We start from the raw sequence: 24,779 nt of genomic DNA, 5'->3' as shown, positions 1-24,779 counted from the left end.
GTGATACGCCCTGTTTAGTATCTCAGTGTAGCACGACTCTTCACACCGACTCAGGTATTGCGACGACAATGGCGATACTCCGTGCAGAGTAGATACGTATTTGGCAAATCTAAGTAATAAGCATGTTGTGTCCGCGAGATTACTGCCTGACAGGCTTGCCCTGGAAACAGTATCAATCACAGTAACTGCTAATAACAGCTCAACTCTTACCATGGTAAGCTGGTACATACCATACACAGTTCCAACCATACCCACACCAAAGATAGTGAAGTAGGCACCTAGACGGTACCCCGGATGAATAACATGCACACCGAACTACGTTGTCATGCCACCTACCAAGATACAGTCTTGAACGAGGTGGGCGATAGTAAACGGGCGAGTGTGAAGCCTGAAAATGATGGTCAATCACATATACAATGCCGGGTAGTTGGCTGTTACCTGGTAGGCCCTCTGCCTCTCAGGAACGTAATTTGGGCCTAGAAATTTTGGACAAGAATGAGAAAGAGAATAGAGAATATATTACCGATGTACTCACGGTGAACTACAGCGTCAATCATGGTAGTTATTTGGAGGATTGTATTTTGTCACTGCAGTTGTTCGACGCGAGAGGAAATGTGGCGGAGTCCGAACGGTATTTGCCGAGCTCTCCCGAACCCCTCCTCGATCATGGCTGATCGCGTCCGCGTCCGAGTATGTTTGCCATGCTTTTCGTTTCATAGATGTTTGCCTGCTCACTGTTCTGTGTGATGTCTAGGGTGTCACAATACACAGACCCGTAATATATGGAAACATTGCGACAGTCCTTACTCCTGCTGAGAGGGAGACATCTCACTATCCAGACCACACTCATCGGTGGACAGTCGCAGTTCGTAGCGCCCCGAGCGTCCCAGACTCTGATATTGTCGGCGGTGCAGATGACTTGGGGTACTTCATCAAACGAGTCACGTTCAAATTGCACGATACATATCCGAATCCGACCAGAAGTAAAGTCTCGTCTTGTTGTCCTTTGCAGTGTCTGAACGCATCCATAGACATCGATAAACCTCCATTTGAGGTGTCAGAAACTGGGTACGTATTGTTCGAGCGCGTCAGACACCAAGGTTGACAAGTTTCTTTCAGTTGGGGGGAGTTTGAGATTCAAATCCGCATCACATATGTAGCAGAGTCTGGCGAGAAAGCCACCACGCTATACCACCACCTGAAGTTGCATCCTTGGTCGATTACCTTCCCTATGCCAAATGCATCTGCAGTTCCTGTAGAGCCTGAAATTCCGTCTCCCGAGAACGCTGCCAAGCTCGGGCCTGTGCATAGCTGGCAATACGACGAGATTGTCTTTACAGACCCATTCCAAAATTTCCTCAATCTTCTAACTGCACATCCACCAACGCCGCTACCGAAAGCAAGTGTAAACAAGAAGCCCGTTCCTTTTCACTCGTCTAACCCCGCGTCATTGGAGGCGAGTTTAAAGGGTGGTGTGCCGGAGTTCACCAGTGCCATGGAGAAAGAGGAGGCAGATAGAATGGAAGAAGCGAAGGGCAAGATTATCAAAGAGCAGGAGAAATGGCGAGCCATCTTGATAGAAAAAGAAAAGGACCTCGAAAGGCTTCAGAAGTTACTTGCATCAAAGGAGTGATTTTGCCAGACGTTGGGTGAGCATCAGCAACTATCCTATCCTCATCTGTGAATTCTCGCACCCTAATTTGTGACTTTAGTCTCTCTAGGATATCTGTAAGCATGCGAAAAGCAACGGACATCAAAACAAGTGTGCTCGGGCGTCCCTTTGAGACTACAGCAATATCCTCGGTCGGGGATTGAGTCTACGACATACCAGACCTACGACCCTCTCGTGGAGATTAGCCGAAGGCAACCCGAGATCGTACCACAGCAGTACCACAGCAACTGACTTGCGATGTGATCTCTAGATGTCGCTCCTTCTGTACAGTACCACATGCTATTACCTTCGCAAACGCCGAGAACATGACATGTACTAGCTAGCTGAATGTCGCTAACCAAGATGGTACTATTCGTGTGTGATTGAAAGGTGGCTATCCGATGAACCCAACAAAAGAATCCTTTGACGAAGTAGGCCATTAGACGAGGCGGTGGAGTTATGAATTAGTGAACATTCATCTGGGAACCTGATAAATGAAACCGTCGTCTTTCCCTGTACTTGATTCAAATGTCGATAAAAACGTGATAAAGGTGCCCAGTATAGCGGTATCCAGAATAAGTACAATTGTGTTATCGTTTCCGCCCCTTTCCTGCGTTTCGCCCACCACTCCTTGATTCATCCGTTTGTTCTAAGAAGCCGCCTAGCTCTAGTGCATTGCGTGCAGCATGATTGATATGTTTGAAACGATCAGGACCTAGATGTATTCCACCAAACCACCGGGTCACAACAACGAGGACGTTATTGATTTCCTGTATCATAGATTAGGAGTTATGACCTCGGATTTGACATAGCGTACGCACCAAGATGGAAAGCAAGTGGGCCAATCGACTACCTGCTGCAGTTTCCCCATCGTCATCATTATCTGAAGAGTGTCAATCTCACATCGTTGAAACAAGAATTTGTAGTACATACCCTGGTGAAGCACACTACCCACCTGGCAACGCCAGGCATTGATAATTGGGTGAGCAGCGCGGGAAACATGGCGTTCCGACATCAGATTATTCAAAATGAGTGGTACCTTGCGCACAAGTCGGTCAGTAAAACATCTGTCTGCCTCCAATTGTACACGATACCTGCGAGGGATCAGATATTCGACATGCACGGCCAATAAAAACACTTTTTCTGTCCACAATAGGTTCCGCTTCGACGATTTTAATACCTTCCGGTAAAGCAGTGTCGAGAGGTACTCGATCCTTTTCGTCAGCAGTTGATGATGCAAAAGGCTCGTCGGGTTCGACCGAGACATGGTTGTGGGTATGTGCATCCTCTCTGAGTAATTCTCCAGCTGTCTCCCTGTTTAGTTTATCTTCATACCATGCTTCGCACCGCTCCAGCACATTTTGTAGTCCGTCAAAAACGCAGACGCTTTCCGGCGTCCATTCCACTCCCGAAACAGATATGAATGTGCGCAGTATAGAACCAAAAAGCGAGGAGTCGACACCAAAAGCGCCGATATAACGAGAGAGGAGCTGGAGTTGAGGCGGGTTTGAGGCGGGATATGTTGGGGGAATTGAGACCAGTATACGTATGGAAATATCTTCGTGGGATGGTAGACTTCCGGAGCAGGCGTCGGAACGAAACTTGAGCAGTGCGATGATACACTCACTTGAGCGAAATTTCGTAACGGATGGCGCCTAAAGCACTGCTAGATGAGTGATTGGGAATGCCGCTTCTAGGGCTTCCGGGCGATGAACGGTATAGGTGAATAGCATGGTCTCCGTATATGGACTGAAGAACTGTAATGATCAGGATCCGTTTTATCTTTGAATGATCAGATCTTACCGTCGATCTCAGAAGCAACGGATTCGAGGTCGGAACTTTGCATCAACTTTGCAATGAAGTCCCTGAGCTCCATCGCAGTGTCCGAATCAGTTGACTGAGTGGAGGAGACATTTGTGTCCATAGCGGTAGCTACTAGTTTCAAGGTTCTGAGATAACTTGCACGCGATTTGAGAAGTCTTGCGATTTAAGTTCCAAAGGAAATGTCCTATGTAGTCATGAAGGTGGAAGAACTACTACGGGAGGCCAGGTCGGGAATTCGAAGTCCGCGACATATGCTATTTGGTTTACGGCGGCCTCTTCGAAAAGTACTTTTAGCTTATGGAAAAACTACTTCATCGTAGATTCGTCACATGTGCATATTAGGGTTGCTAATACATCCATCATATGCATGATGGTTGAGTCCTACGCTGTCAAATACCATCTTAGACTCAATAGGTTCACTGACAGATTCCCACCATCAGCCTGTGCTCTTGTGCTGTGTTCGTGGGGAGACAAGGAATCCTGCGACAGCGGAGCTAGTGGAGGTACGACGCGTGTACATCCCTGTGAAAAATGAGGATGTGATATGGGGAAAAGAGGGTAAGGGTCTTTGGGTGGGTAGGTGGATAAAGCGTACGTTCTAATGATGGAGAACAACAAGGTGGGCTGACGTGGGCTGAAACGTATGTCCGCTAGGTCTCGGTGTGTCGAGGTAAATTGATATGAGCACTTGGGAACTTGACAACATACTCAGCTGGTGCACGCCCAAAATTCGAATTCGTGATTGACTCGGAATGGTTGGTTCATGGTCGGTACGCCTCAGAGCCGTAGTGCAGATGACTGAGTCATGGCTACAAAGAATCGTGTTCCTTAGACTAGGGACCCTAGTTCAGGTTTACCTAAAGTCGGAAAAAAGCGACAAAGGAAGTTGACTCTGTGTACCGCGTACACGTTGTAGTGTGGGGCAGATCATGATACTTATCTGGTTCACATCTGGCTCTACCATGAGAGGCCTGCCACTGGCGCCGACCGCATGGATGTGAGAAGGCAGTACCTTGTCATTGTGCTGAACTGTAATTGTGAATCACTCAGGCCCTTGCTTGGGTCATCCAATTGGGAGTTGACTGCAAAATTTATGAGTTGCTGGTCAGCTACTATAATCTGCAAAACACTAGTGGCATGCGCTTGCCTTATAAACAAGCCGTGCGAGGTCGACGACGATTACGCCGTGCATAAAGGATTCTGGAGTCACTTGATATTTTGACAAGGTTTGCGAGTTAGGCCACGAGGCTGTCTTGCAAGACAGCCAAGTTGGTAAGTTGAAAGGGCGAGCTAAACCTGTCCATTAAAGATCGGAAATTATTGCAAGAAGATGAAGCTATGATTACCGGTACCACTCCGAGAATGCATGTGAATCCTCGAGTGTCAATATCCACGAGTGACGCGGAGATACCTGGCCGCTTCTCATAGGTAAAAATATTCGTCTTCATGACTCGGATTCATCGTGACAATGGGCGGCTATTGACATGTGATTTAATAGAACTCGAGAGATGCTCACCTCAGGCTGTTGATTCAAAGAAAGTGCCTCAAGGGCTGCTCTGAAGGATCTGATGGAGCATACGATCAGAATGATTTAGTACACTGAGCAACAGTAGTTAGTACGTACCTACCAAGACAGCGCTTAATGCTTCCGGCATGCCAAGCGGCTTGAGCCGTGCCGCTGCAAGTCAGCGACAATGACACAACACGCACACGCTGCATCATACGAAAACACATAAACTTGCCTTAATCCTTCATCAGTGCTACCAGGTGCACCGACCTGCGATCAGCTGCTAACAAAACTCACACTATAAACCCGCTCGTAAAAATGTCTGCTTCTGATCCAGGAGAGCCGACGGCAGTCTCTGCAGGTAGCAAAAGGGCTCACAGTCCAAGAACTGCGCCCGCAAAACGCGCCAAGGCAGTCCAGGCTTGTTTATCATGCAGGAAACACAAAACACGTTGCGAAATGCTTGATGGAGACAACTCCGGCGCCCAATGCCACCGCTGTAAAGTCCTCTCCCTCCCTTGCTCATTCGAAGAAAATGGCGCTCCGTCGAATGATCGTGCTGGACCCTCCCGCCCTGTGCACACACCAGACATCCGTTCCATGCGAGAACGTGAGGACCGTCGCCCTTCCCTTGCTGTCTCCCAAAAATCCCATGATATACCAATGGACGACTCTCGCGCTCATACAGGTCCCAGTTATTCAAGGAATTGGGATTCTAGTTCAAACACCCTGCCACCATTTTCTAGATCTCAGCTGCAGGAGGAAGAGGTCGACCTTCTAGATCCTCAACGGTTACTACCTGAGCGTCACAAACCGTGGGGATTTTTAAAGCTCCCTGGAGGGTTTGACGGCACTATGGTGCCTATGTTGGCTATGCAGGCGCTTACCCGTGCAGGTTCGGTTGATGACTCCTCGCGGAATAAGGTGGATCAGTCATTGCTCCATATTCTTGGGAGGGAGCAAATAGAATATCTGACTGACATGTGAGCCTGGACATTCTATTCCCTGCGAGACTCTCATCTTGGCATAGTTTCGAGGAACGTTACGCCCCCTGGCTTAATTTGCAGCCTTCTCAGCAACCAGAAGGACCACTTCTGAAACTGGCACAGTGTTGCGTTGCATCACGACATCTCGGCTCATCAACACGCTCGGTAGTTTCTCCTCAGCTATACCGCCTGGCAGATGAGTCTATCTTCAAACAGGCCTATCACCCTTTGCCATCTACAGATGCAATACATGCAATGCTCGTACTTTCACTATGGGAACCCATAGGGGATCCAACGACAAAAGAGTCGCGCGATGGTCGGCTAATTGCTTCGACTGCCGTCAGCATGGCTATGAACCTTCGCCTAAGCGAGGCCATGATATATTCTAAAACTCTCCGGAGGCAGAAAAAACCCAACGACCTTCCTGGTGCGGAGCTAATGGAAGCCATTGACAAAGCACGCCTCGTACGTCTTTAACTGGCTCTCAAATAATTAACCTAAATATGTGGCTGTAGTGGTTCGCATTGAATAATGTTGAGTCAATGTCTGTACAGCAGTGTGATCCACTCGGTACCTCCAGCTGATAAATTCTATTGCAGGCTTTGTGTGGGTACCGGGCGCAGCCCAATATCGGACTGCGCTAGTCTTATACATGACGCCATTGATACAACATCGATGGCAACGATTGGGGCTGGTCGTGACATGCGACTCACTTTGATCTCCCAGATGTTCGCCGCCACGCAATACGGGCTCTCTATACACCTCCGTTCCGCGGAGGAAATTGGGGTCTTCTACAAAGAAGTGCTCGACTTCCTGATGCGCATGGATGTGATCGAACGTCTCATTTATCCCCTTCCAGGTATGCAGCCGCCATCATTCACTTTTGAGAGCTTAACTCTGAACCCTGACACCAGTCCTAGCAGAGCACGAGGTCTTCTTCTTCACGATGTTGCAGGTCTATTATCAGTCCTGCAGGCTGTTGGTCCTGGTACATGCCCTGATGGAAACGAAAACTGTGATTTCCAAGTGCGACCAGCAAAACCCGTGGTTCCTCGTTGCAGAACATAACGGAATCAATCTCGGACGAAGTTGGGGCCACCAAGCGCTTGTGCTGTCTGAAGGCATCCTCATCACTGCACTATCACGACCTGAGCTCGTGCTTCTCAGCGCTGCGCCTGATAATTTCTTCGCAATGCTCACCCTCGCGACATTTTTTGTCATCCTCAGCAAATGGTCCGTGATGGAAAACGCCGGCGAGCAACTGCCGGGGTCAAGTGACAGCATTCTTGCGCGGACGATCGATCGCATGCAACAAGTGAGCGCAGCTCCGGATCATGTTCCCGCGAAATGCGCTCGAGTTATCGAAGCTGGCGTGCTGAGTTTCCGGAGGCGCTCGTCGGAGAAGTCGGAGGTAGATCCCCGAGAGTTCAGCCAGCCGTTACTTGAGCACTTCGATACGGCTGCGCGCAACTTCCGAGAGCGCGTATCAGCACCTGCTGAGCACTCTGTGTACTCCACAGAGCAGCAGTCATTCCCGTCGTTCCCAATCAACGACCCAAATTACTTCATGAATTCGGACATTATCCTTGATAATGATTTCTGGTCGTCGTTTATGTCTAACTTGAGCGATGGGAAGGGTAGATAGATTGGCAGGGACGGTATATTTACTTTAGTGTCATGGTTTGTGTTACTATTTTGACTACGTTACGACGCAGGTACTTTTTACATATATACCAGTAGCATGTAGCATGTCAGCTCTTCTACATCGTCATGTCTTGGCTTACTATACCTTCCTCCGGAATTGAATGTATTACCGCAGCTCTTCTCGATCTTCTTGTAATTGGTATATTTTTACAAGGTATTTGACGAAGCTTTAATTTGAGTTCCCGACATGAAAGATAGACTATGTAGATAGGCTTGTCGAAGGCTTTCATGAGTCGCCAAAGTCGGATTCGTGGATCGTTGATGCGAATAGAGCCAGATCGAAAGTGATTATCGCCGTGTCTAGCCGGCAGAAGGTGGATCGGGAAGCATGTCAATATCAAACTATGCGGTACGCCGAGGCAGGGGCTTGAGTGGGCGGGAAGAGATAGCTTTTATGCCAATCGATGAAGAGTCTGAGTCTGAACTGCTGTCTGAGTGTGACCCATCTGATTCTGAGTCTGATTCCGAGGAGGACGGGTCTGATGAAGGGGAAGACGACGATGACAACGAATCTTCGCTCTCGAAATCCTCATCATCTGAATGAGAGTCTGAATCTCTGAGCCGAGTCTCCAACACGCCCAGTCCGAGGTTCTATGAAATTATCATGAGTTTTTTGTGTTTCGGAATGGTTGGGATTGGGACTTGCCATTTCGATGTACTGCTCTGCATCCTCTTCGAGATTTTCGATATCCACGCTCGATGGGTTGTCCCGGATCCGTTGGGAAAGCGAGTCGTTCTCTTCCTTGAGGCGGGGAAGGAAGTCTTGTATCCGTGCGAGCACTGCCATCGAATTCACATCCATGGGATATAAGAAAGATAGTAAAGAAAAGACGACGCACGTTCGCTGGGTGGGTCTACTGCGTAGGTTTTTCTCTCACCAAAGTCAAAGGTTGGTGGAGCAGCATTGGATGTATTCTTGGATGGTGAGCTTGAAGAGCTGTTCAATTGCTCAAGGAGGCTACCTAGATATAACTGAGCCAGCGGTCGTATGTCAGACAAAGTTGCTCACATATCCTCTGTTGCCTGTTCTCTTCGTCCTCGATTTCGAGTTTGGATCCAGAATGCGACATTTTATGTAAATAGATAAGAAATTGATGCTGTGTTTTGGTGTGAATGAAAGGAGATGCCACCGAATTTGGTAACCAACAGCCGCTTCGTCGCGTCCATCAGCGAGCGCGTATAAGAGGGCACCGTTCTCAGCGACAGTCTCCTATCTGTAGGACTATTCAATCAATATCTTCATAGCTACGCTATGCCCCACCAGCCACGCATTCGTGTCGTTGTGCAGCTCCCCCACAACCGTCCTGACCACCCACTTCCCGATCCTCCCCATGTGCGTACTGGCAGTTGTAGTTCTCTAGGCTCTTGGCTGAACAAGCTTGGTCCGTGCAGATTGAATGGAACGCGGAGAAAGCTAACGTTCTATGGGAGGTTATCGCACTCTCTCGGACGAGCGATAATGGTGGCACGGATTGTGAGTGGTCTACTAGTTGATATAGACGACAGCTTATACCGAAGCACCAACAGGGAAAGGCCTAGCAGCACATCTGGAAGTGCCACTTCCGTATCTACTTTATCGTGCACAGGCCCGATATGAAGATGACTTACGGGGATTGCAAGGCTTCCACGCTGGCAATCAACAGAACCAGCCTGCTACCAAGTCCACAGAGGTAACACCTGTCCTCCCAGACCGTCCCCCCTCCATTCAGATTCCTGCTGCACGAGTCAACTCCCTGAATAGCGCCTGTAGACTCTCCTCTTCCAAACTGGCAACGCCTCTTGGTGTCCGTGCGCGGCTCAACTCCCTCACCCAACACAACTCTGTCCAATCACCTGCAAAGTGCAAGAAAGCATCGTCCTCATCAACGTCTACTCTTCAGGGAACTCAGATAAAGAGACCCCTACGCCTGCCCTCTCCGTTCTCATCTGACGAGAGCGATTCCGAGGATGAGCAGGCCGCCAAAGAAGAAGAAGCGGACCGTGCGGCAGAAGAAGCGGAAACCTTGTCACGCAAACTTGAAAGCCTGCAGCGCATGATGACGAGCGAGGCCCTCGGCCTTGTAAGTTCCCCACTATCCAATGAGAAAGGCAAAGCACGAGACGTGATACGCGGGCGTGCGCCGGTGCCTATTTTCCGCCCTGGACGTGAGGGTGAGGATATCGCAAGCTTCAAACGCAACGATGAGAGCTTCAAACGTGAAGAACGGAACCGCGATCACAGCGCGTCTGTATCGAGTGCATCTTCTCCGCAGAATTCAATCCCTTCGATCCCGTCCCCCTCGCCAGAGTCCCATTCTCCGATGACCCGGCATATCACCGCGAATAAGTCGAGCAGCCCGCCAACAGTGTCGACGCGGAACGCACGGGGGCAGTCGCACATGCGTTATGGGACACTTGCGGGGCTTAGCGAGCAGGAGAGCAGTCATGGAAGCTCTGCCTCGAGCTTTAGTGACATAAGTGGTACGTGATTATGTTTATCTTCGGTGTCATCCACGTCAATGTTGTTGTAGAAGCAAGCTTTTCGGCGTCAGCGTTAGAGAGCGCGCTGATGTCAAATGTCCCTGCAGGAGCGGGGTCTCGTCTGTAAGTGTTCTGGAAATTAGTAATTGCTGTAAAGCACTCACCATGAATTGTCTCCCACAGGTCTGCAATTGCAAGAAGTAGGTTTGTACGTGGTGTGCGGTTGTAGCACCCCCTCATCTGACTGATTTATTATTGTTTTCTATTGATGAGCTCTGTTCAAAGGAATCTGTACCACTACCATTCTTATCATAAGCTTCCGTGTATCTGTTCCTAATCTTATCAACCTAGGTTTGATAGACACGTCAGAGTCTAGACTGATGCGTCCCGTGCCCTTACTTCGCTTCTACATGATTCGAGCGTGTTCCCGTCCACGATGATCATTCTACTTACTAAGTGCTTGTGCCGATCAGCACAGGATTGTCAGAATACAAAGGCGCTTGAGAGTTGATATAAAGCGCCTTGAAAAATCACGGTCACTTTCTCTCTCGATCATATCTGCATTCTTCCCAGTTAGTACAACACCCACAATCCAAACTTGTCCCTTCGAGGCTCTACCTTCCGCTTACCCTTCATATACACCCGTTTCGAACCAAAAAAATACTGGCAGACAGCGAACGCGGCAACGATGCAGTTGACGTTCGTGACGGATCTAGGCCAGACGTATGCTGTTGATATCGACCCTGACATGGAGCTTGAGAACGTGATGGCTTTGCTAGAAGCAGAGGTGAGTCGCTCGTTATCTATCCCACTTTTATTCAGCTCTAACCAAGTGACATGCCAATTCTGTTCTTGTCTTTGCTTTCTCCTTGTTCCCTTGCTCATATGATGACCTGCATGGTACTATCCATGACTCTGGATCATGCAGTCGAGTATACCCCCCGGCGAACAAAGCATCTCGCATAACGGGCGCGAACTTACAGATCCAAAAGCTACCATCCGGGCGCTTGGTGTGGGCGAGCATGCTATGCTCCTCTTACGCAGGCGTGTCAACGTGCCCGGGCCCGAAGGCAGGTGAGCACCTAATCTTGTTCTCGGCCTTCATTGTACGCACCCATTGATGGTCCTTTACAGACCCATAGAACAAGATGCAGAGATGATGAGACTGCAAATCCTTGGAGATCCGCAACTTATGAGACAATTACAAGATGTGCGTGATTATTCTTGCTTTCTTTAGTTTCTCACTGAGGGTTTCTCGCTCAGACACTACCGGAAATAGCTGCTGCTGCCCAATCTAACCCCACACGTTTTGCAGAGCTCCTAAGCCAGCAACGTGACCGCGCACAGCAAGCTGAACTTGGTCGGCAGCGCGAGATTGCAGCTCTCAATGCTGACCCCTTCGATGTGGAGGCGCAGCGTCGTATCGAAGAAGCTATCCGTAATCAGGCAGTTATGGAAAACATGGAGCATGCACTTGAATATTCCCCGGAGGCGTTTGGGCGGGTGACGATGCTTTAGTGAGCACTTGTCCGACTTCAGAGTGTAGATGGACTGATGGACGGTAGCGTGCCGGTGGAGGTGAACTCGCATCCTGTAAAGGCGTTTGTGGATAGCGGAGCGCAGCAGACGATCAGTACGTCTTGTCTCGCCCTTGTTGTGTCTGTCTGACTTCACTTCACTTGTACAGTGAGCCCCGAATGCGCAGAAGCATGCGGGTGCGCAATTTTCCTCTGAATTAGACGAAACTGACGTATCACAGAATAATGCGTCTCATTGATGGACGATTTGCAGGCATCGCACGTGGAGTGGGGACTGCAAAGATTCTTGGACGTGTGCATAGTGCACAGATGCGACTTGCGGACTTGCATCTTCCATGTTCGTTCACGATAATGGAGGTCGGTCTTCCTTCTTTTCTGATATATTTTCCCCAATAATAAAGCTCACACAAACTTGAGGGCCGCGATGTAGATCTTCTCCTCGGGCTCGACATGCTGAAGGCACACCAGGCGTGCATTGACCTCGAAAAATCCGTACTGCGTATCCAAGGGCGTGAAGTACGATTCCTCTCTGAACACGAACTCCCAGAGAAAGCACGGTTGATCGACTCAGGAGCGGACGATCCCATCGCGTCTACCTCGGGCTCTTCCAGCAGCGCTCCACAACCTGCACAGACGAGCGGTGGTAGAAGCGCTGGTGCCAGCGGCTCGTCGTTCCCAGGTGGAGGAAATACGCTGGGTTCTGCACCTACACCACGTGCATCGACACGTCCTGCCGCTGCTCAGTCACGACACCCAGATTCTGCTATCGAGTTGATCATGGGACTTGGCGTATCGCGGGAGGTGGCAATCAGCATGTTGGATGCCGCAGGTGGGAATGTGGATGCTGCTGCAAGTTTGTTGTTCTGAGTCCCAGGGTGGGCGGGGATGATGAGAAGACATCAATATTCTTGGACCTTGTATCTTTGGGATTGCAAAATGTACGATGTGATGAATGATAAATGAAGTAAATTGGCATGCCCAGCTCGTCGCAAGAACATCAGCTTCTTCACTTTTGCCCCGAAAGATGATGCTGGGATGCGGACATGCTAAGTGGGCATCAGTCTTTCACACAGAGTAACTAGCCTGATGCTGACATCCTCGTCCTCGTATCGACTGTCCTTTTTCACTCCAGATACACCCGCCGGAACATACATGGGTATAGTCGTGTTGAAGGTCGTACTAGTACAATTCGCGCTTACATTTTGGTAATTATACAGAGGTATTAGTAGTCTGCAGAAATAAAAATATCAAGGATGCCCAATCGTCCTCTCAAACCAAATAACACAAACCACACGAGCAAGTCTAGATAAGACTGACTCTCGTGCGCACAAGCCCACCACGCCAATTCCACATCCCCGCACTGCGGTGGTGCGACCAGTCACCCTGCATCCGCGCAAATGCATCCTGAATGTGCTCAGGCCGCAGAGCCGTCCTTGCTTCTGGTGGGGGTAAAAACAGTGAACTCGTAGGCAGTGGTGCTTCTGCCTCCTCCTCCTCCTCTTCCTCTTCTCTCCTCGCACGTTTGTCCCGTTGCTCCCCTCGCCTGTGTAAGTGGTGCGACTTGCGCTTACCAAGGATGGGCGAGGTACCAAGGTAGTCGTCTCGTAGATATGATTCTTCGAGGGACTTTTTGACCTCGAGGCCTGCGAGCGTAAGGGAGCGCACCATCTCGAATGCGAGAAAGCCAACGATGTCGACGGTATCATCATTAGCTTTGAGGTCCAGGTGTGGAGGAAGGTTAAGGAAGTCGCGGAAGCGCTTGGCTAATTGTTCATCGTGTCAGTAAGATTCTGTCTAGCTCATGAAACGACTTCACCTTTTCGATACGTGAATGACGCTTGTCTACAATCTGAATAATGTTGGTACTCTTCCCTCGTCATTTGTCGTGTGGCATCGTCGGCTTCTTTGAGGCGCTGTATACTTGCTTCATGGGCTTCGATATCGTCCTCGTCCTCTTCGTCATCAGATTGGTGTCCAGACTGACGAAGCACCTCGCTGTAGATTGTCGAAATCTCCCAAGGAAGCTTAATAGTAATCTTTTGTGCCTTGGTCGTTAGTTTCTCTATGCGGATGTCAGTAGACCAATGGAAAAACGTTGAAGAAATACAGACCATCAGCGCCATCCTCAAGATTCTCGACTTCGACACCACCCCCTCCATCACCACCTGAATCTTTGGCATGCTTCCGAACATCCTTCCACGAGAGATATGTCCGGAGACGGTTGACCTTACCGCGGTCGTGGCGAATGAGGAAGATGAGGTCCTCCGCGGTAATGTAGCGCACACCACGCCGATTCGCGTGAAGGCGGGCTTGCAGGATCTAGAGTAGCATAAGACATCACAGGAGAATCTCATGGTCAAAGTCACTCACGAGTTCGATGAGCTGACTGCGCACGATGTCCTCGACGAGGTTGACAGTCTCTGGATTCGGGTCTTGGATTTCACCAAAGACGAACATCTACAAGCATTCCGTCGTTCATGCCGAGTGTGGCATGTAAATAGCAATGACGTACCATCTGGGATATCTCCTGCACGTACTTGTAGTCGCGACTGGTGCCATCTGAGGGTTTCTTCGGGACCGCTACTGGTGCTGGAGCAGGCGCTGCAGCTGGGGCTGCAGTTTGTGTTGGCGCCATGGTGAGCCGCGAGCAGTTGAATGAAGTAACCAATGATCGAATTCCTATTAATGGTTGATAAGCCTTGAGAAACGTAGTCCCGTGGTTTCTGTGTTGCAATCACTACGCCATCATGTGGACCATCTCAAATAACATATACACTCCTGGTCCATCCACAATTCCTTGTTTTCTTCTTCGTTCTACACTATCTTAACATCCTTTGTTATCGCAAACACAATGGCCGACCAATTCAGCACTCCACTTGAGTTGCCACTCAGCGAAGAAAGTCTCGTAGCTATCAACGCCCACCTCTCCCAGCTTTCTCCACAAGACATCCTCATATGGGCACTCACGCACCTCCCTGCCCTCTACCAGACCACAGCTTTTGGTCTCACTGGGCTCGTCGCCCTCGATATGCTTTCCAAGTCTGGTCATCCAATCCCGAAACTTATTTTTCTGGACACGCTGTATCACTTTGCGGAAACATATGAGCTCGTGCAGGAGGTGCGGGAACGTTATGCTGTCGACATAAAGGTGTACAAGCCCGAGGGATGCAAGACCATTGGAGATTTTGAAAAGAAACATGGCGAAGAATTGTGGCAGAAAGACGAAGACATATACGATTTTGCGGTCAAGGTGTGTTGTTCATCCCGACATTTCAATAGATAGCTGAGCTGGATTGCACATGCAGGTTGAACCCGCCCAGCGCGCGTACCAGGAGCTTGGCGTGCATAGCGTTATCACGGGCCGGCGTAGATCTCAGGGCGGCGATCGTGCCTCCCTCCAGCCGCTTGAGGTCGATGAAACAGGGCTCCTCAAGCTAAACCCACTTTTTGCGTGGTCCTTCGCGCAGGTCGATGCATACATTCGCGAGAACAATGTTCCAAGGAATAAACTGCTCGATCAGGGATATCGCAGTGTCGGTGACTGGCATAGCACGCAGCCCAGTCGTGAGGGCGATACTGGCGAGCGTGCTGGGAGATGGGCAGACAAGGATGGGAAGACTGAATGTGGTCTCCATAAGAACTTTTCTGAGATGAAGTTGAGGGCAAAGGTTCGTTGATCTGCTGGTGATATGGATGTTTTAATGATATAATAATATTAGCTCGAGGAGCAACGCATACCAGGAGAAGAAGTAACAACTGCTTCAGAGGTAGCCACTCCTCCTGCGTAATTAATTTAATGGTGTAACGATGCCGAGAAGTCTTGAATATGTATCGCTGTGTCTAAGTGCTGGTCTAAGGGCCTGAGAATTTCTCTTGGCTGTGCAAACGTTCGTTATCTGATGATCAGAGCGGTGTGTAGATCTATTTCTCGTTGACGCTCGGGGTGTTTGACGAATCTAGGCTTCGATAGTCTTGGAATTACAGTACACTGGCTTCTATCTCTCAGCTATAATTTTAGATGCGCCTGATTTCCTTCAAGGTTGAAGGGGAATTCCACAAATGTCGAATCCTAATCTTCGCTGTCATAAATCTCATGTCAGTACCCTATGCTTTACGCCATGGTGAAGGCGCCTACTAATAATAAGTGATGCCGTTTACTAGAAACATTTAGTAGTGTGCCTAAAGCTATCACATGATGCCTTAATGACCAGCCAATTCATATCCATATACTGGTTCCGGCCACGTACCAGGGTATAATTATCAACCTCATATAGACGGAAGGCACTGACCGGGTCCAAGGTAGCCCGAGTTGCTCTTTTCTCTTCCAAATTCTTCCTCCCAGGCCAGCAACGATGTCTATCAAGTATGTGGGTTCCAGCAGCTACTGGCTGAACATGCTCTCTCGCATTCCTAACAATATTCGTATGTTACTATCTGACAGTCCACCGTCTATACTCCATCCAGTGTTCAATGCCGCTCAGCCGTTTCCTCCACTCCCTGATATCAACAAGGACAGCATTCGGACGCAGGTGTTTACACATCGTTCATATTACGGACGCCCGAATCATGTATTCGAGGACCAACCACAGGACCCGAGTCCAGACAATGAAAAGTGAGCAAAGTTTCTCTTCTCCTTAGGCTGTGTTGTTGTCCAAAACACCACACCCAACCGATCGAGCTTTCATCAAGGCGCTCGTGTGTGAAGCTGATAGGCTGATGCATTCTGCAGGTACGAGCATCTAGGGGACACCGTGTTAGGTCTGGTCGTGACCGAGCTCCTCCTGGAGATGTACCCCAACTTGCGCGTTGGGCCATCTACGGTATGCCTCGTTTCTTAATGGGCACTAAGCATGCTCGCCCATTACATCCTCTTCAGAAAATCCGAGCCCTGGTCGTAGGCAACTCCACCCTTGCCGACGTCTCGCGCATGTACGACCTACCAAGAAGACTGCGTCTGCATCCTGCTCAGGCAATTACCTTGCGCGCTTCCGTCAACATTCAAGGTACGTTCCCGTTGTCCTTCATATGTCAATTTATCGAAAGAAGTGTTCCCAGCCGACGTCTTCGAAGTACGTCACCCTTGATACCCGAACAAATGGATGCTGACACAACGCCACCGATAAGTCCTACGTGGGCGGGCTCTATCTCGAGCAGGACCTGCCGGGAGTCCAGCCCTGGTTGAAAGCCCTGTTTACGCCTTACGCGACTGAGGCTTACAAACGTGTGCGGGAGCAACATCGTCTCCCGCCCATTCCGACCACTGCTCTTGTCGCGCCTGATTCAGTTCTGTCCTCACCCCCACCTTCGCCCCCTCACCCCCGCCCCTGCACTACCTCCACGACCATAGGCCACCTCGCACTGTTCAATCAGCAGCTCCAGAAGGCCAACATGATAGTCGAGTGGATCTACGCAGACGGGACTGGTGAAGGCACGAAGACGACTCCAATTTGGCTCGTCAGGTGCGAAGTAGATGGGGAAGTTTACGGTCGCGGACAAGGTGGGACCAAGAAAGCCGCCCGAAACGAAGCTGCCAAGGAGGGTCTGAAGAAGATGGGCATCGAAGTCTGACAATGGCTGAGGCGGGTGAGTGATGGGTTGTTTGCTAAAGGGCTCAATTTGATCGGTCTTTGCAACAGGCTTTCAGCACCGTCTCTCCAGACTTGCGCTGGCTGGAGATCTATTCTTCTATTGGTAGCATCTTCGGCCTGCGCCAGTGTGTAGAGGTTGTGTATGAGACGTTGCGTCAATGAACGTGAATTGCTTCTCAATCGTCTCGATTTCTTGATTTTGGGTTTTCGCACTATCCAGTTTTATGAAAGGGGCTGGATCGAACGAGTGTCCATACATATATGTGCGAGATGGTCTACTATTAGTTTATCGTCTTGTACTTTGCTGCAGAAATTTTTCATCAATGTTATCGTGCTTTCGACTTTTGATAACTTATGACTTACCTGATACATTATCTGTAGAGGAAATATATATCCAAGGGCCGGAAAAACCTCTATACCGAATCGCGGAGCCTCCCAATATTGTCCACCGAAGGCGCGCCCCAAATAAGCGTCTTCCGTGATGGGTCCAACAATCGGGGGAAATGCCTCTCAAGAATGGGCACAAGCAAACCTCGGTGTATTGATGGCACGGTAGCTACCTTGACCTTCACGGGTACGCTGCTCGGAGTTTGTGTCGCCACGACTTTTGCCTCGTTCATCACGGAAACTTTGACCTCCTCCACGATTGGCCCAGCACGCATCAGCGCCCGCGCCTCCTCATCAACGTCGGAGAAGTCATCTTGTTTCACCGCGCTGATAGAGTATGCCCAGACGCCGACGCCAAAGCCTGCGAGTACGAGGCCGGTGATAGCGTTTTGGAGGCGAAAAGGTGCGCGCGCGCGCTGGAGACCCGGGGACATAAGCTATGGATGTTATGTGTCAAAGGTGCTCTTGTTTTCAGGAGTACTTGGTTATGCAGATGCGACGTACAGAACTGCGCGGTCGATAGGATGCAGCAACGGTCTTTTTGGATACGTATTGTTCGTTCGCCATGCTCGTGATCTGTCGGGTAGCGTTTCTAGCTTAGTTCTAACTATTGCAAGTTAGCATAAAATCAGACGCTTGACTCCAATATTGCACAGACCAATTGTTTCACTGCTTTGAGACTTCGAGTTCTGGAGTCCGTGTTTCCGTGCTATACTCAGCTCACTAGCGTGCCACGCCACCAAGTCGTTGTCCGAGAAATTCTCACAGCTTGCGGAATTCATATATATATGAGGTCACTCGATCACCTGACTTCAACTTCGACGCGGACGGCTTTCCTGCATCCGCGAACGGGCCAGTTCCACAAGGAGCATGTTTCCGCAGCCCCTACCATTTTCTCATGCACTAAAAGTGCTGGTGAAAGCTCCGATTGCAACCAGACAGTCCAATCGATCGAGTCTCAGCTTGTGGTACAGAATGGCCAGCACGAACGCCAATATCGTAAGTAGGCCTCAGATCCACTACTTGGAGTTGCTGAGCCTCTTTTAGTGGGGTCTGCAGGACCCATCGTTGATAAAATATCAATCGTATATCGATGGGAAGTGGGTGAGCGCAAAGGAGGGTGGAACTATTCTTGTTACCAGTATGCTATCCTCTTACAAGTGGGATACGATCAATTAACTCAGAAACCTATTACAGACCCTGCGACAGGTGAAGAACTCGGCACTGTTCCAGAGATGGGCCTTGAGGAGGCCAAGTCTGCCATTGCAGCTGCCGGGAACGCCTTTGCATCATGGGGCAAAACTACTGCCAGGGTTGGTATCTTATATTTCCTGTCGGCTTATACTAACGAACACTCTGCATGATAGCACCGTCATGACATTTTGATGAATTTCTATAATCTAATGCGAGAACACAATGATGACTTGGCCAGGATCATCGTGCGTGTATTACTTAAACAAGTTGTTGTTTTCCTCACTCTTTGACAGACATTAGAGAATGGCAAGACGTTGGCGGAGGCAAAGGTAACATCACTAGACATCTCCCCAGTATCAAGCTAATTCCTTGAAAACAAGGGCGAGAATGCTTATAGTGCATCTTTCATGGAGGTAAGTAAATTCGGTTCAATTCAGTTATGTAACTGCATGTTATTTGTAGTGGTATGGTAGGTTATCCCGCCAGATGGCTTGAACCTCTATTCATTTTTCTATCTTAGCTGAGGAGGCTGTCCGAATCTATGGAGGTTTGTCTTTTCCGTTTCAAATAGTTCATACATTGATTGTTTTTATCAGAACACATACCTTCACCGTTCACCAATATTCGGAACGTTGTGATTAAACAGCCTGTCGGTGTCGTGTGAGACCTTTCATGCGATCCTTTAATGCTTTATCTAAGAAAGCGCATCAGCTCTATTCTCACCCCGTGGAACTTTCCTTCTGCCATGATCACGCGAAAATTGGGTGCCGCACTCGCAGCAGGTTGCACAGCAGTTATAAAGCCACCGCCTGAAACACCGTTTTCAGCTCTTGCACTAGCTGAGGTAAGACCTTTCTTATAATTCTTGCAGCTTTGGATTTCACCGTCGTTGCTATTCGAAAGCTTTCTCGTCGCGCAGGTGTCCCAGATGGCGTCATCAACATTGTTACAACTCAAAAGAACGTCATTGAGGTCGGCCGTGAGATGTGCGAAAACAAAATAGTCAGGAAGATATCATTCACTGGATCAACACCCGTCGCCAAGAGCTTGTATGGCATGGCTGCCTCCACACTCAAGAAGTGAGCACCACCAAAACATCCTTCCGTGCTTATAAATACTCTCTTTAGAGTCTCCATCGAAGCTGGAGGGAACGCACCTTTCATTGTCTTTGATGACGCCGATATCGACCAGGCTGTTGAAGGTCAGCGTAGGAAGATTTTCTGAACCCTCTCCAGGCTGATCTATCTCTTCAAGGGGCAATCTCATGTAAATTCCGTGGTTCAGGGCAAACCTGCGTCTGTGCAAACCGTATCTACGTTCAGTCTTCAGTCTACGCTGATTTTGCTTCTAAACTCGCTGAGAAAGTAACTGCGTTTAAAGTCGGAAATGGCCTGGATGAAACAACGTTGGTGGAATGCGCCAGATAATCTCTGCCATTACTCACTCATTTCCAGGACGCATGGCCCTCTCATTCATGAGAGAGCAATCTCGAAGGTTGTGCGACATGTAGAAGATGCTGTTTCTCGTGGTGCCCAAGTATTGGTTGGTGGTAAACGTGTCGATGGGGCCGGAACTTTCTTTGCGCCTACTGTCCTTTCTGAGGTTCCCGCTGGAGCACTTTCCAATTTTGAAGAAACTTTTGGGCCTGTTGCAGCTCTGACGAAGTTCGAGACAGAAGAGGAGGTGATCGCCCTAGCAAACGACGCAGATGTGGGCCTCGCTGGGTATTTCTTCAGTCGAGATGTTGGGCGTGTATGGAGAGTTGCAGAGGCGCTGGAGGTTGGTATGGTTGGCACCAACACCGGGCTGATCAGCCATGCTACTATTCCTTTCGGTGGCGTCAAAGAGAGTGGTCTTGGTCAGTTTTTTTATAGTTCTCCCGTTTGGCTAACACTGAACCCGTTTGATATTAGGTCGGGAGGGAGGCCACGGTATCACGGAGTACTTGAATCAGAAGCTCATCACTTTTGGTGGGCTCTGAAATAACACACTTTTGTACACAACAAACCATGTATCATATCTGTTACCTGATGTCGTCAATTCACGAGAATAAAGCATGCATATAAACAAGACTGTATATGTGACTACAAATTCACAACTTCGCCTGGTGATGGCCCTCCTCAACGACAGGGTTGATGAGTGTGCCAATACCGTGACCCAACCATACCCTGCAGTCATCGCCGTTCTTGAGTACAATGGCAGGCTTCCTCGCGAAACCAACACCCTTGGGTGTTCCAGTCAAGATAACCGACCCAGGCTCCAGGGTGGTTCCCTGCGAGAGGAAAGAGACCGTTTGACGAACATTGAAGATTTGGTCGCTAATAAACAATCATCACTTCAGCGTGTACTCTCTCGAGGGAATGGATAAGTATTACTTAGTGTTACCGTCCTGGAGGACTTGGCCGTTAAGCGTGCAAGTTAGCGGGATTTCCTGGGGGTTGGGAATGGCGCTGTGCGACACAAGAACAGGACCGAGGGGAGTTGTGTTATCTGTTCGAGTTCATGTTAGTCATATCTCATCTTGTGGGAGAAAAATAACTTACCGAACCCTTTGGAGAATCCCCACTGGGAAGTTGTCAGCTGGTGCTTGCGGAATGACACCTATTGTCGCAGATATCAGATCAGGCGGCCTCAAAACCATAGTGTAAGCTTTACATCATTGGCACCAGTGTACCCGAGGACGTAGTCGAGAGCGTCCGCCTCAGAAACATCCTTGGCCGCCTTTCCGATGACGATGGTGAGTTCTACTTCGTAGTCGGAGAGGTGCTCTTCGACAGGCTGAGCAACCTTGGGAATGAAGATTGGTGCATTGGGACCGATCATCGACGCCAGGGGCTTGTAAAACAAGATGGGGGCGCTGTATAACAATGTTTGCAATTTTGAATAGAATACAGGAAAAATTGGTAAGCATCTACTACTTACGCAGGCTTAGCCATTTTTGTCTCTGCCTGTTTGCGGTTTCGTCAATATTATACTATATCACTCGATTTTGACAGAACTTACTGCGTGGTCCGAGTAGTTGAGACCCAAGCACCGAACGACCTTCATCTCTTCGCGAGAGAGAGGAGAGAGAAGCTTCTCGACTGTCAAAATATTGCTCGTAACGTGAGAGGCAGGGTCAAAGGCAGACCCAGAGATCTCATAAGCTCTGATGGTCTGTTTGTTCCATGCAGCAAGGCCAACTGTACGTCACGAACATAAACGTATAGTCAAGGAAGTACAGAATGAGCCTGTGATTTACCATCAAGTCTGGGATCAACCGGTTGTCCGATATGGATTTGTGCGGTCTCTGCAGCAACAAAGCGAATGAGCCGCGTCCATTGCTGCGGTCGCGATTCCTCTATGTGAGCATATAGGTCCACTTGGATAGATATATGTTGCACATACTGTTGAAATGGGTGCCATGATGATCAACAACAAAGATTGGGGAAGGTCTGGGAATGCGCACCTAAGCGTAGAACTCGTTATTTACTTGGACCCCACAGTGGGACACTCAGCGTTCAGGCTTCACGCGGTCGTAAACGCTCCTCCGAATTTCCGTGTCACGTTCCAGTCACGTGGCAACGACGCGCTTAACCCATCATCACGAGCCTCGAGAGCTCGAGGCCCAGTAGAAACCGAGACGACAAAATATGATATTTAATGTTTGTATCGTACTAGATATGATGAGATAATGGAAAACATACATTGAGCGCATTGCATCGTATCAGCTTGAACATGCTTGTAACTTCGCTTTGTCTTGTCTTGTATCGCATCGCCGGAGTCGCTCGTAGCTTTGCGTTTTGCTTGTTTTTGTCTCAATTTGCTCGCGCATCTTAGCCTGATGCTAGAGGAATGGGCTGATGCTGAGGATGCTGGGTGCACCGGTGAGTTTCGGGACGATTCTGACAGTGCGGCAGGCAGCGATGATGTCAACATTTGTTTTATAGTAGTTTTTTGTCTTCGGTTATCAGTATCACGTTGTTTGAATAGGATGGCTGCAGTGCCTTACTAGGCCTGCATACTGTGTCCGTCATGTTTTGTCCGTACAGTATTACTACTGAATTTGATCTAAGTGTGTGTGCTATGTCTAAACTGTATAATATGTCTAGTCTGTATAGTAATGTTGTGACAAACTTGTAAAGAAGGGACTTGTCGAATTGTATTGCTTGTAAAATTTTGTACAGGGCTCGGTAGTTTGCTAATGTTCGGTGGCGTTGAGTTTTTTATAGTTCTCCTGTTTGGTTAAATCCGTTTGATTTTAGATCGGCCACGGTATCGAGGAGTACAGCTTGAATCAGAAACTCATCACTTTTGACGGGCTCTGAAATAACACACTTTTGTACACAAGAAACTATGTATCATATCTGTTACCTGATGTCGTCAATTCACGAGAATGAAGCATGCATATAAACAAGACAATATGTGACTACAAATTCACAACTTCGCCTGGTGATGGCCCTCCTCAATGACAGGGTTGATGAGTGTACCAATGCCGTGACCCAACCATACCCTGCAGTCATCGCCGTTCTTCAGTACAATGGCGGGCTTCCTCGCGAAACCAACACCCTTGGGTGTTCCAGTCAAGATAACCGACCCAGGTTCCAGGGTGGTTCCCTGCGAGAGGAAAGAGACCGTTTGACGAACATTGAAGATTTGGTCGCTAATAAACAATCATCACTTCAGCGTGTACTCTCTCGAGGGCATTGATAAGTATTACTTGGTGTTACCGTCCTGGAGGACTTGGCCGTTAAGCGTGCAAGTTAGCGGGATTTCCTGGGGGTTGGAAATGGCGTTGTGCGACACAAGAACAGGACCGAGGGGAGTTGTGTTATCTGTTCGAGTTCATCGTATGAAGTCATATCTCATCCTTGTGGGAGAAAAATGACTTACCGAACCCCTTGGAGAATCCACACTGGGAAGTTGTTCGTTGGTGCTTGCGGAACGACACCTATTGTCGAAGATATGAGATAAGGCGGCCTCAAAACAATAATGTAAGCTTTACATCATTGGCACCAGTGTACCCGAGGACGTAGTCGAGAGCGTCCGCCTCGGAGACATCCTTGGCCGCCTTTCCGATGACGATGGTGAGTTCTACTTCGTAGTCGGTGAGGTGCTCTTCGACAGGCTGAGCAACCTTGGGAATGAAAATTGGTGCATTGGGACCGATCATCGACGTCAGGGGCTTGTAGAACAAGTTGGGGGCGCTGGATATAACAATGTTTGCAATTTTGAATAGAATACAGGAAAAATTGGTAAGCATCGACTTACGCAGGCTTAGCCCTTTTTGTGTCTGCCTGTTTGTGGTTTCGTCAATATTATACTATACAACACAATTTTGACAGGACTTACTGCGAGGTCCGAGTAGTTGAGACCCAAGCACCGAACGACCTTCATCTCTTCGCGAGAGAGAGGAGAGAGAAGCTTCTCGACTGTTAAGATATTACTCGTAACGCGAGAGGCAGGGTCAAGGGTAGACCCAGAGATCTCATAAACTCTGATAGTCTGTTTGTTCCATGCGGCAAGGCCAACTGTACGTCACGAACATAAACATATAGTCAAGGAGGTACAGAATGAGCCCGTGACCCACCATCAAGTCTGGGGTCAACCGGTTGTCCGATATGGATTTGTGCGGTCTCTGCAGCAACAAAGCGAATGAGCCGCGTCCATTGCTGCAGTCGCGATTCCTCTATGTGAGCATATAGATCCACTTGAATAGATATATGTTGCACATACTGTTGGGATGGGTGCCATGATGAACAACAACAAAGATTGTGAAGGTCTGGGAATGCGTACCTAAGCGTTTGTTACTTGGACCACACTGCTGGCAGTACAGCTTCACGAATCACGCGGTCGAGACCGTCGTAATTTCCGCGTCACGTTCCAGTCACGTGGCAGCGACGCGTTTAACCCATTCGAATTTCCAAGATTCAAACAATTCATCAATTGCTCGTCACGAGC

General features: G+C 49.0%; 15 protein-coding genes across 15 annotated transcripts; 8 read left to right on the top strand and 7 right to left on the bottom strand.

Annotated features, from left to right (window-relative positions):
- Window positions 1-66: 66 nt before the first annotated feature.
- HD556DRAFT_1322106 (uncharacterized protein) lies at window positions 67-625 on the bottom strand. The gene is made up of 5 exons (XM_041301373.1): window positions 536-625; window positions 439-476; window positions 337-388; window positions 211-278; window positions 67-160 (listed from the first exon to the last, which is right to left on the bottom strand). The coding sequence occupies exons 1-5, from the start codon at window positions 555-557 to the stop codon at window positions 140-142; spliced, it is 201 nt and encodes a 66-aa protein (XP_041166952.1). The 5' UTR covers window positions 558-625; the 3' UTR covers window positions 67-139.
- Window positions 626-632: 7 nt separating this feature from the next.
- HD556DRAFT_1322102 (yeats family protein) lies at window positions 633-2,017 on the top strand. Its single transcript, XM_041301372.1, has 5 exons — window positions 633-690; window positions 755-983; window positions 1,032-1,068; window positions 1,120-1,649; window positions 1,713-2,017. The coding sequence occupies exons 1-4, from the start codon at window positions 667-669 to the stop codon at window positions 1,631-1,633; spliced, it is 804 nt and encodes a 267-aa protein (XP_041166951.1). The 5' UTR covers window positions 633-666; the 3' UTR covers window positions 1,634-1,649; window positions 1,713-2,017.
- HD556DRAFT_1322097 (uncharacterized protein) lies at window positions 2,018-3,694 on the bottom strand. Its single transcript, XM_041301371.1, has 6 exons — window positions 3,455-3,694; window positions 3,279-3,408; window positions 2,746-3,226; window positions 2,585-2,690; window positions 2,473-2,534; window positions 2,018-2,421 (listed from the first exon to the last, which is right to left on the bottom strand). Exons 1-6 carry the CDS (start codon window positions 3,573-3,575, stop codon window positions 2,242-2,244), a joined length of 1,080 nt encoding a protein of 359 aa, XP_041166950.1. The 5' UTR covers window positions 3,576-3,694; the 3' UTR covers window positions 2,018-2,241.
- A 1,606-nt stretch (window positions 3,695-5,300) lies between these two features.
- HD556DRAFT_1428575 (uncharacterized protein) lies at window positions 5,301-7,613 on the top strand (the record flags this gene model as incomplete). The annotated part of the gene is made up of 5 exons (XM_041304726.1): window positions 5,301-5,965; window positions 6,013-6,433; window positions 6,484-6,512; window positions 6,568-6,827; window positions 6,883-7,613. The coding sequence occupies 5 exons, from the start codon at window positions 5,301-5,303 to the stop codon at window positions 7,611-7,613; spliced, it is 2,106 nt and encodes a 701-aa protein (XP_041166949.1).
- A 285-nt stretch (window positions 7,614-7,898) lies between these two features.
- On the bottom strand, window positions 7,899-8,799 carry HD556DRAFT_1516420 (uncharacterized protein; the record flags this gene model as incomplete). Its single annotated transcript, XM_041309077.1, has 5 exons — window positions 8,682-8,799; window positions 8,512-8,634; window positions 8,319-8,452; window positions 8,026-8,263; window positions 7,899-7,972 (listed from the first exon to the last, which is right to left on the bottom strand). The coding sequence occupies exons 1-5, from the start codon at window positions 8,740-8,742 to the stop codon at window positions 7,899-7,901; spliced, it is 630 nt and encodes a 209-aa protein (XP_041166948.1). The 5' UTR covers window positions 8,743-8,799.
- On the top strand, window positions 8,800-10,501 carry HD556DRAFT_1322082 (uncharacterized protein). Its single transcript, XM_041301370.1, has 5 exons — window positions 8,800-9,005; window positions 9,065-9,146; window positions 9,200-10,132; window positions 10,183-10,255; window positions 10,316-10,501. The coding sequence occupies exons 1-5, from the start codon at window positions 8,925-8,927 to the stop codon at window positions 10,359-10,361; spliced, it is 1,215 nt and encodes a 404-aa protein (XP_041166947.1). The 5' UTR covers window positions 8,800-8,924; the 3' UTR covers window positions 10,362-10,501.
- HD556DRAFT_1322080 (uncharacterized protein) lies at window positions 10,502-11,649 on the top strand. The gene is made up of 3 exons (XM_041301369.1): window positions 10,502-10,919; window positions 11,061-11,342; window positions 11,396-11,649. The coding sequence occupies exons 1-2, from the start codon at window positions 10,821-10,823 to the stop codon at window positions 11,208-11,210; spliced, it is 249 nt and encodes an 82-aa protein (XP_041166946.1). The 5' UTR covers window positions 10,502-10,820; the 3' UTR covers window positions 11,211-11,342; window positions 11,396-11,649.
- A 196-nt stretch (window positions 11,650-11,845) lies between these two features.
- HD556DRAFT_314881 (uncharacterized protein) lies at window positions 11,846-12,667 on the top strand. Its single transcript, XM_041310245.1, has 3 exons — window positions 11,846-11,847; window positions 11,924-12,027; window positions 12,101-12,667. The coding sequence occupies exons 2-3, from the start codon at window positions 12,006-12,008 to the stop codon at window positions 12,535-12,537; spliced, it is 459 nt and encodes a 152-aa protein (XP_041166945.1). The 5' UTR covers window positions 11,846-11,847; window positions 11,924-12,005; the 3' UTR covers window positions 12,538-12,667.
- Window positions 12,668-12,754: 87 nt separating this feature from the next.
- HD556DRAFT_314973 (TFIID-18kDa-domain-containing protein) lies at window positions 12,755-14,377 on the bottom strand. Its single transcript, XM_041310246.1, has 5 exons — window positions 14,183-14,377; window positions 14,041-14,127; window positions 13,782-13,989; window positions 13,487-13,732; window positions 12,755-13,433 (listed from the first exon to the last, which is right to left on the bottom strand). The coding sequence occupies exons 1-5, from the start codon at window positions 14,303-14,305 to the stop codon at window positions 12,973-12,975; spliced, it is 1,125 nt and encodes a 374-aa protein (XP_041166944.1). The 5' UTR covers window positions 14,306-14,377; the 3' UTR covers window positions 12,755-12,972.
- A 1-nt stretch (window position 14,378) lies between these two features.
- Window positions 14,379-15,927, top strand: HD556DRAFT_315366 (phosphoadenylyl-sulfate reductase). Its single transcript, XM_041310248.1, has 5 exons — window positions 14,379-14,920; window positions 14,976-15,338; window positions 15,390-15,581; window positions 15,631-15,765; window positions 15,832-15,927. The coding sequence occupies exons 1-3, from the start codon at window positions 14,522-14,524 to the stop codon at window positions 15,456-15,458; spliced, it is 831 nt and encodes a 276-aa protein (XP_041166943.1). The 5' UTR covers window positions 14,379-14,521; the 3' UTR covers window positions 15,459-15,581; window positions 15,631-15,765; window positions 15,832-15,927.
- Window positions 15,640-17,644, top strand: HD556DRAFT_1322058 (ribonuclease III domain-containing protein). Its single transcript, XM_041301368.1, has 7 exons — window positions 15,640-15,765; window positions 15,832-16,282; window positions 16,400-16,490; window positions 16,547-16,673; window positions 16,726-16,739; window positions 16,795-17,253; window positions 17,307-17,644. Exons 2-6 carry the CDS (start codon window positions 16,023-16,025, stop codon window positions 17,236-17,238), a joined length of 936 nt encoding a protein of 311 aa, XP_041166942.1. The 5' UTR covers window positions 15,640-15,765; window positions 15,832-16,022; the 3' UTR covers window positions 17,239-17,253; window positions 17,307-17,644.
- An 11-nt stretch (window positions 17,645-17,655) lies between these two features.
- HD556DRAFT_314983 (uncharacterized protein) lies at window positions 17,656-18,406 on the bottom strand. The gene is made up of 3 exons (XM_041310247.1): window positions 18,304-18,406; window positions 18,150-18,252; window positions 17,656-18,082 (listed from the first exon to the last, which is right to left on the bottom strand). The coding sequence occupies exons 2-3, from the start codon at window positions 18,210-18,212 to the stop codon at window positions 17,672-17,674; spliced, it is 474 nt and encodes a 157-aa protein (XP_041166941.1). The 5' UTR covers window positions 18,213-18,252; window positions 18,304-18,406; the 3' UTR covers window positions 17,656-17,671.
- A 109-nt stretch (window positions 18,407-18,515) lies between these two features.
- HD556DRAFT_1225580 (Aldehyde/histidinol dehydrogenase) lies at window positions 18,516-20,820 on the top strand (the record flags this gene model as incomplete). The annotated part of the gene is made up of 15 exons (XM_041297023.1): window positions 18,516-18,644; window positions 18,693-18,786; window positions 18,843-18,958; window positions 19,013-19,084; window positions 19,133-19,168; window positions 19,220-19,252; window positions 19,302-19,308; window positions 19,360-19,386; window positions 19,436-19,499; window positions 19,551-19,683; window positions 19,743-19,918; window positions 19,967-20,040; window positions 20,094-20,244; window positions 20,294-20,697; window positions 20,753-20,820. 15 exons carry the CDS (start codon window positions 18,516-18,518, stop codon window positions 20,818-20,820), a joined length of 1,584 nt encoding a protein of 527 aa, XP_041166940.1.
- Window positions 20,821-20,931: 111 nt separating this feature from the next.
- Window positions 20,932-22,572, bottom strand: HD556DRAFT_1468775 (uncharacterized protein; the record flags this gene model as incomplete). The annotated part of the gene is made up of 8 exons (XM_041308414.1): window positions 22,227-22,572; window positions 22,081-22,162; window positions 21,843-22,021; window positions 21,762-21,787; window positions 21,495-21,696; window positions 21,383-21,440; window positions 21,215-21,329; window positions 20,932-21,157 (listed from the first exon to the last, which is right to left on the bottom strand). Exons 1-8 carry the CDS (start codon window positions 22,242-22,244, stop codon window positions 20,932-20,934), a joined length of 906 nt encoding a protein of 301 aa, XP_041166939.1. The 5' UTR covers window positions 22,245-22,572.
- Window positions 22,573-23,067: 495 nt separating this feature from the next.
- HD556DRAFT_1468773 (uncharacterized protein) lies at window positions 23,068-24,572 on the bottom strand (the record flags this gene model as incomplete). Its single annotated transcript, XM_041308413.1, has 8 exons — window positions 23,068-23,481; window positions 23,539-23,653; window positions 23,712-23,769; window positions 23,824-24,025; window positions 24,090-24,115; window positions 24,171-24,349; window positions 24,409-24,490; window positions 24,555-24,572. 8 exons carry the CDS (start codon window positions 24,570-24,572, stop codon window positions 23,256-23,258), a joined length of 906 nt encoding a protein of 301 aa, XP_041166938.1. The 3' UTR covers window positions 23,068-23,255.
- Window positions 24,573-24,779: the final 207 nt, after the last annotated feature.

This window comes from Suillus plorans (genome assembly GCF_016647745.1).
Source record: "Suillus plorans strain S12 chromosome Unknown HD556scaffold_2, whole genome shotgun sequence".
NCBI classification, from domain to species: domain Eukaryota; kingdom Fungi; phylum Basidiomycota; class Agaricomycetes; order Boletales; family Suillaceae; genus Suillus; species Suillus plorans.
The sequence above is the reverse complement of the archived record's forward strand: the minus strand, read 5'-3'. Positions and strand labels throughout refer to the sequence as shown.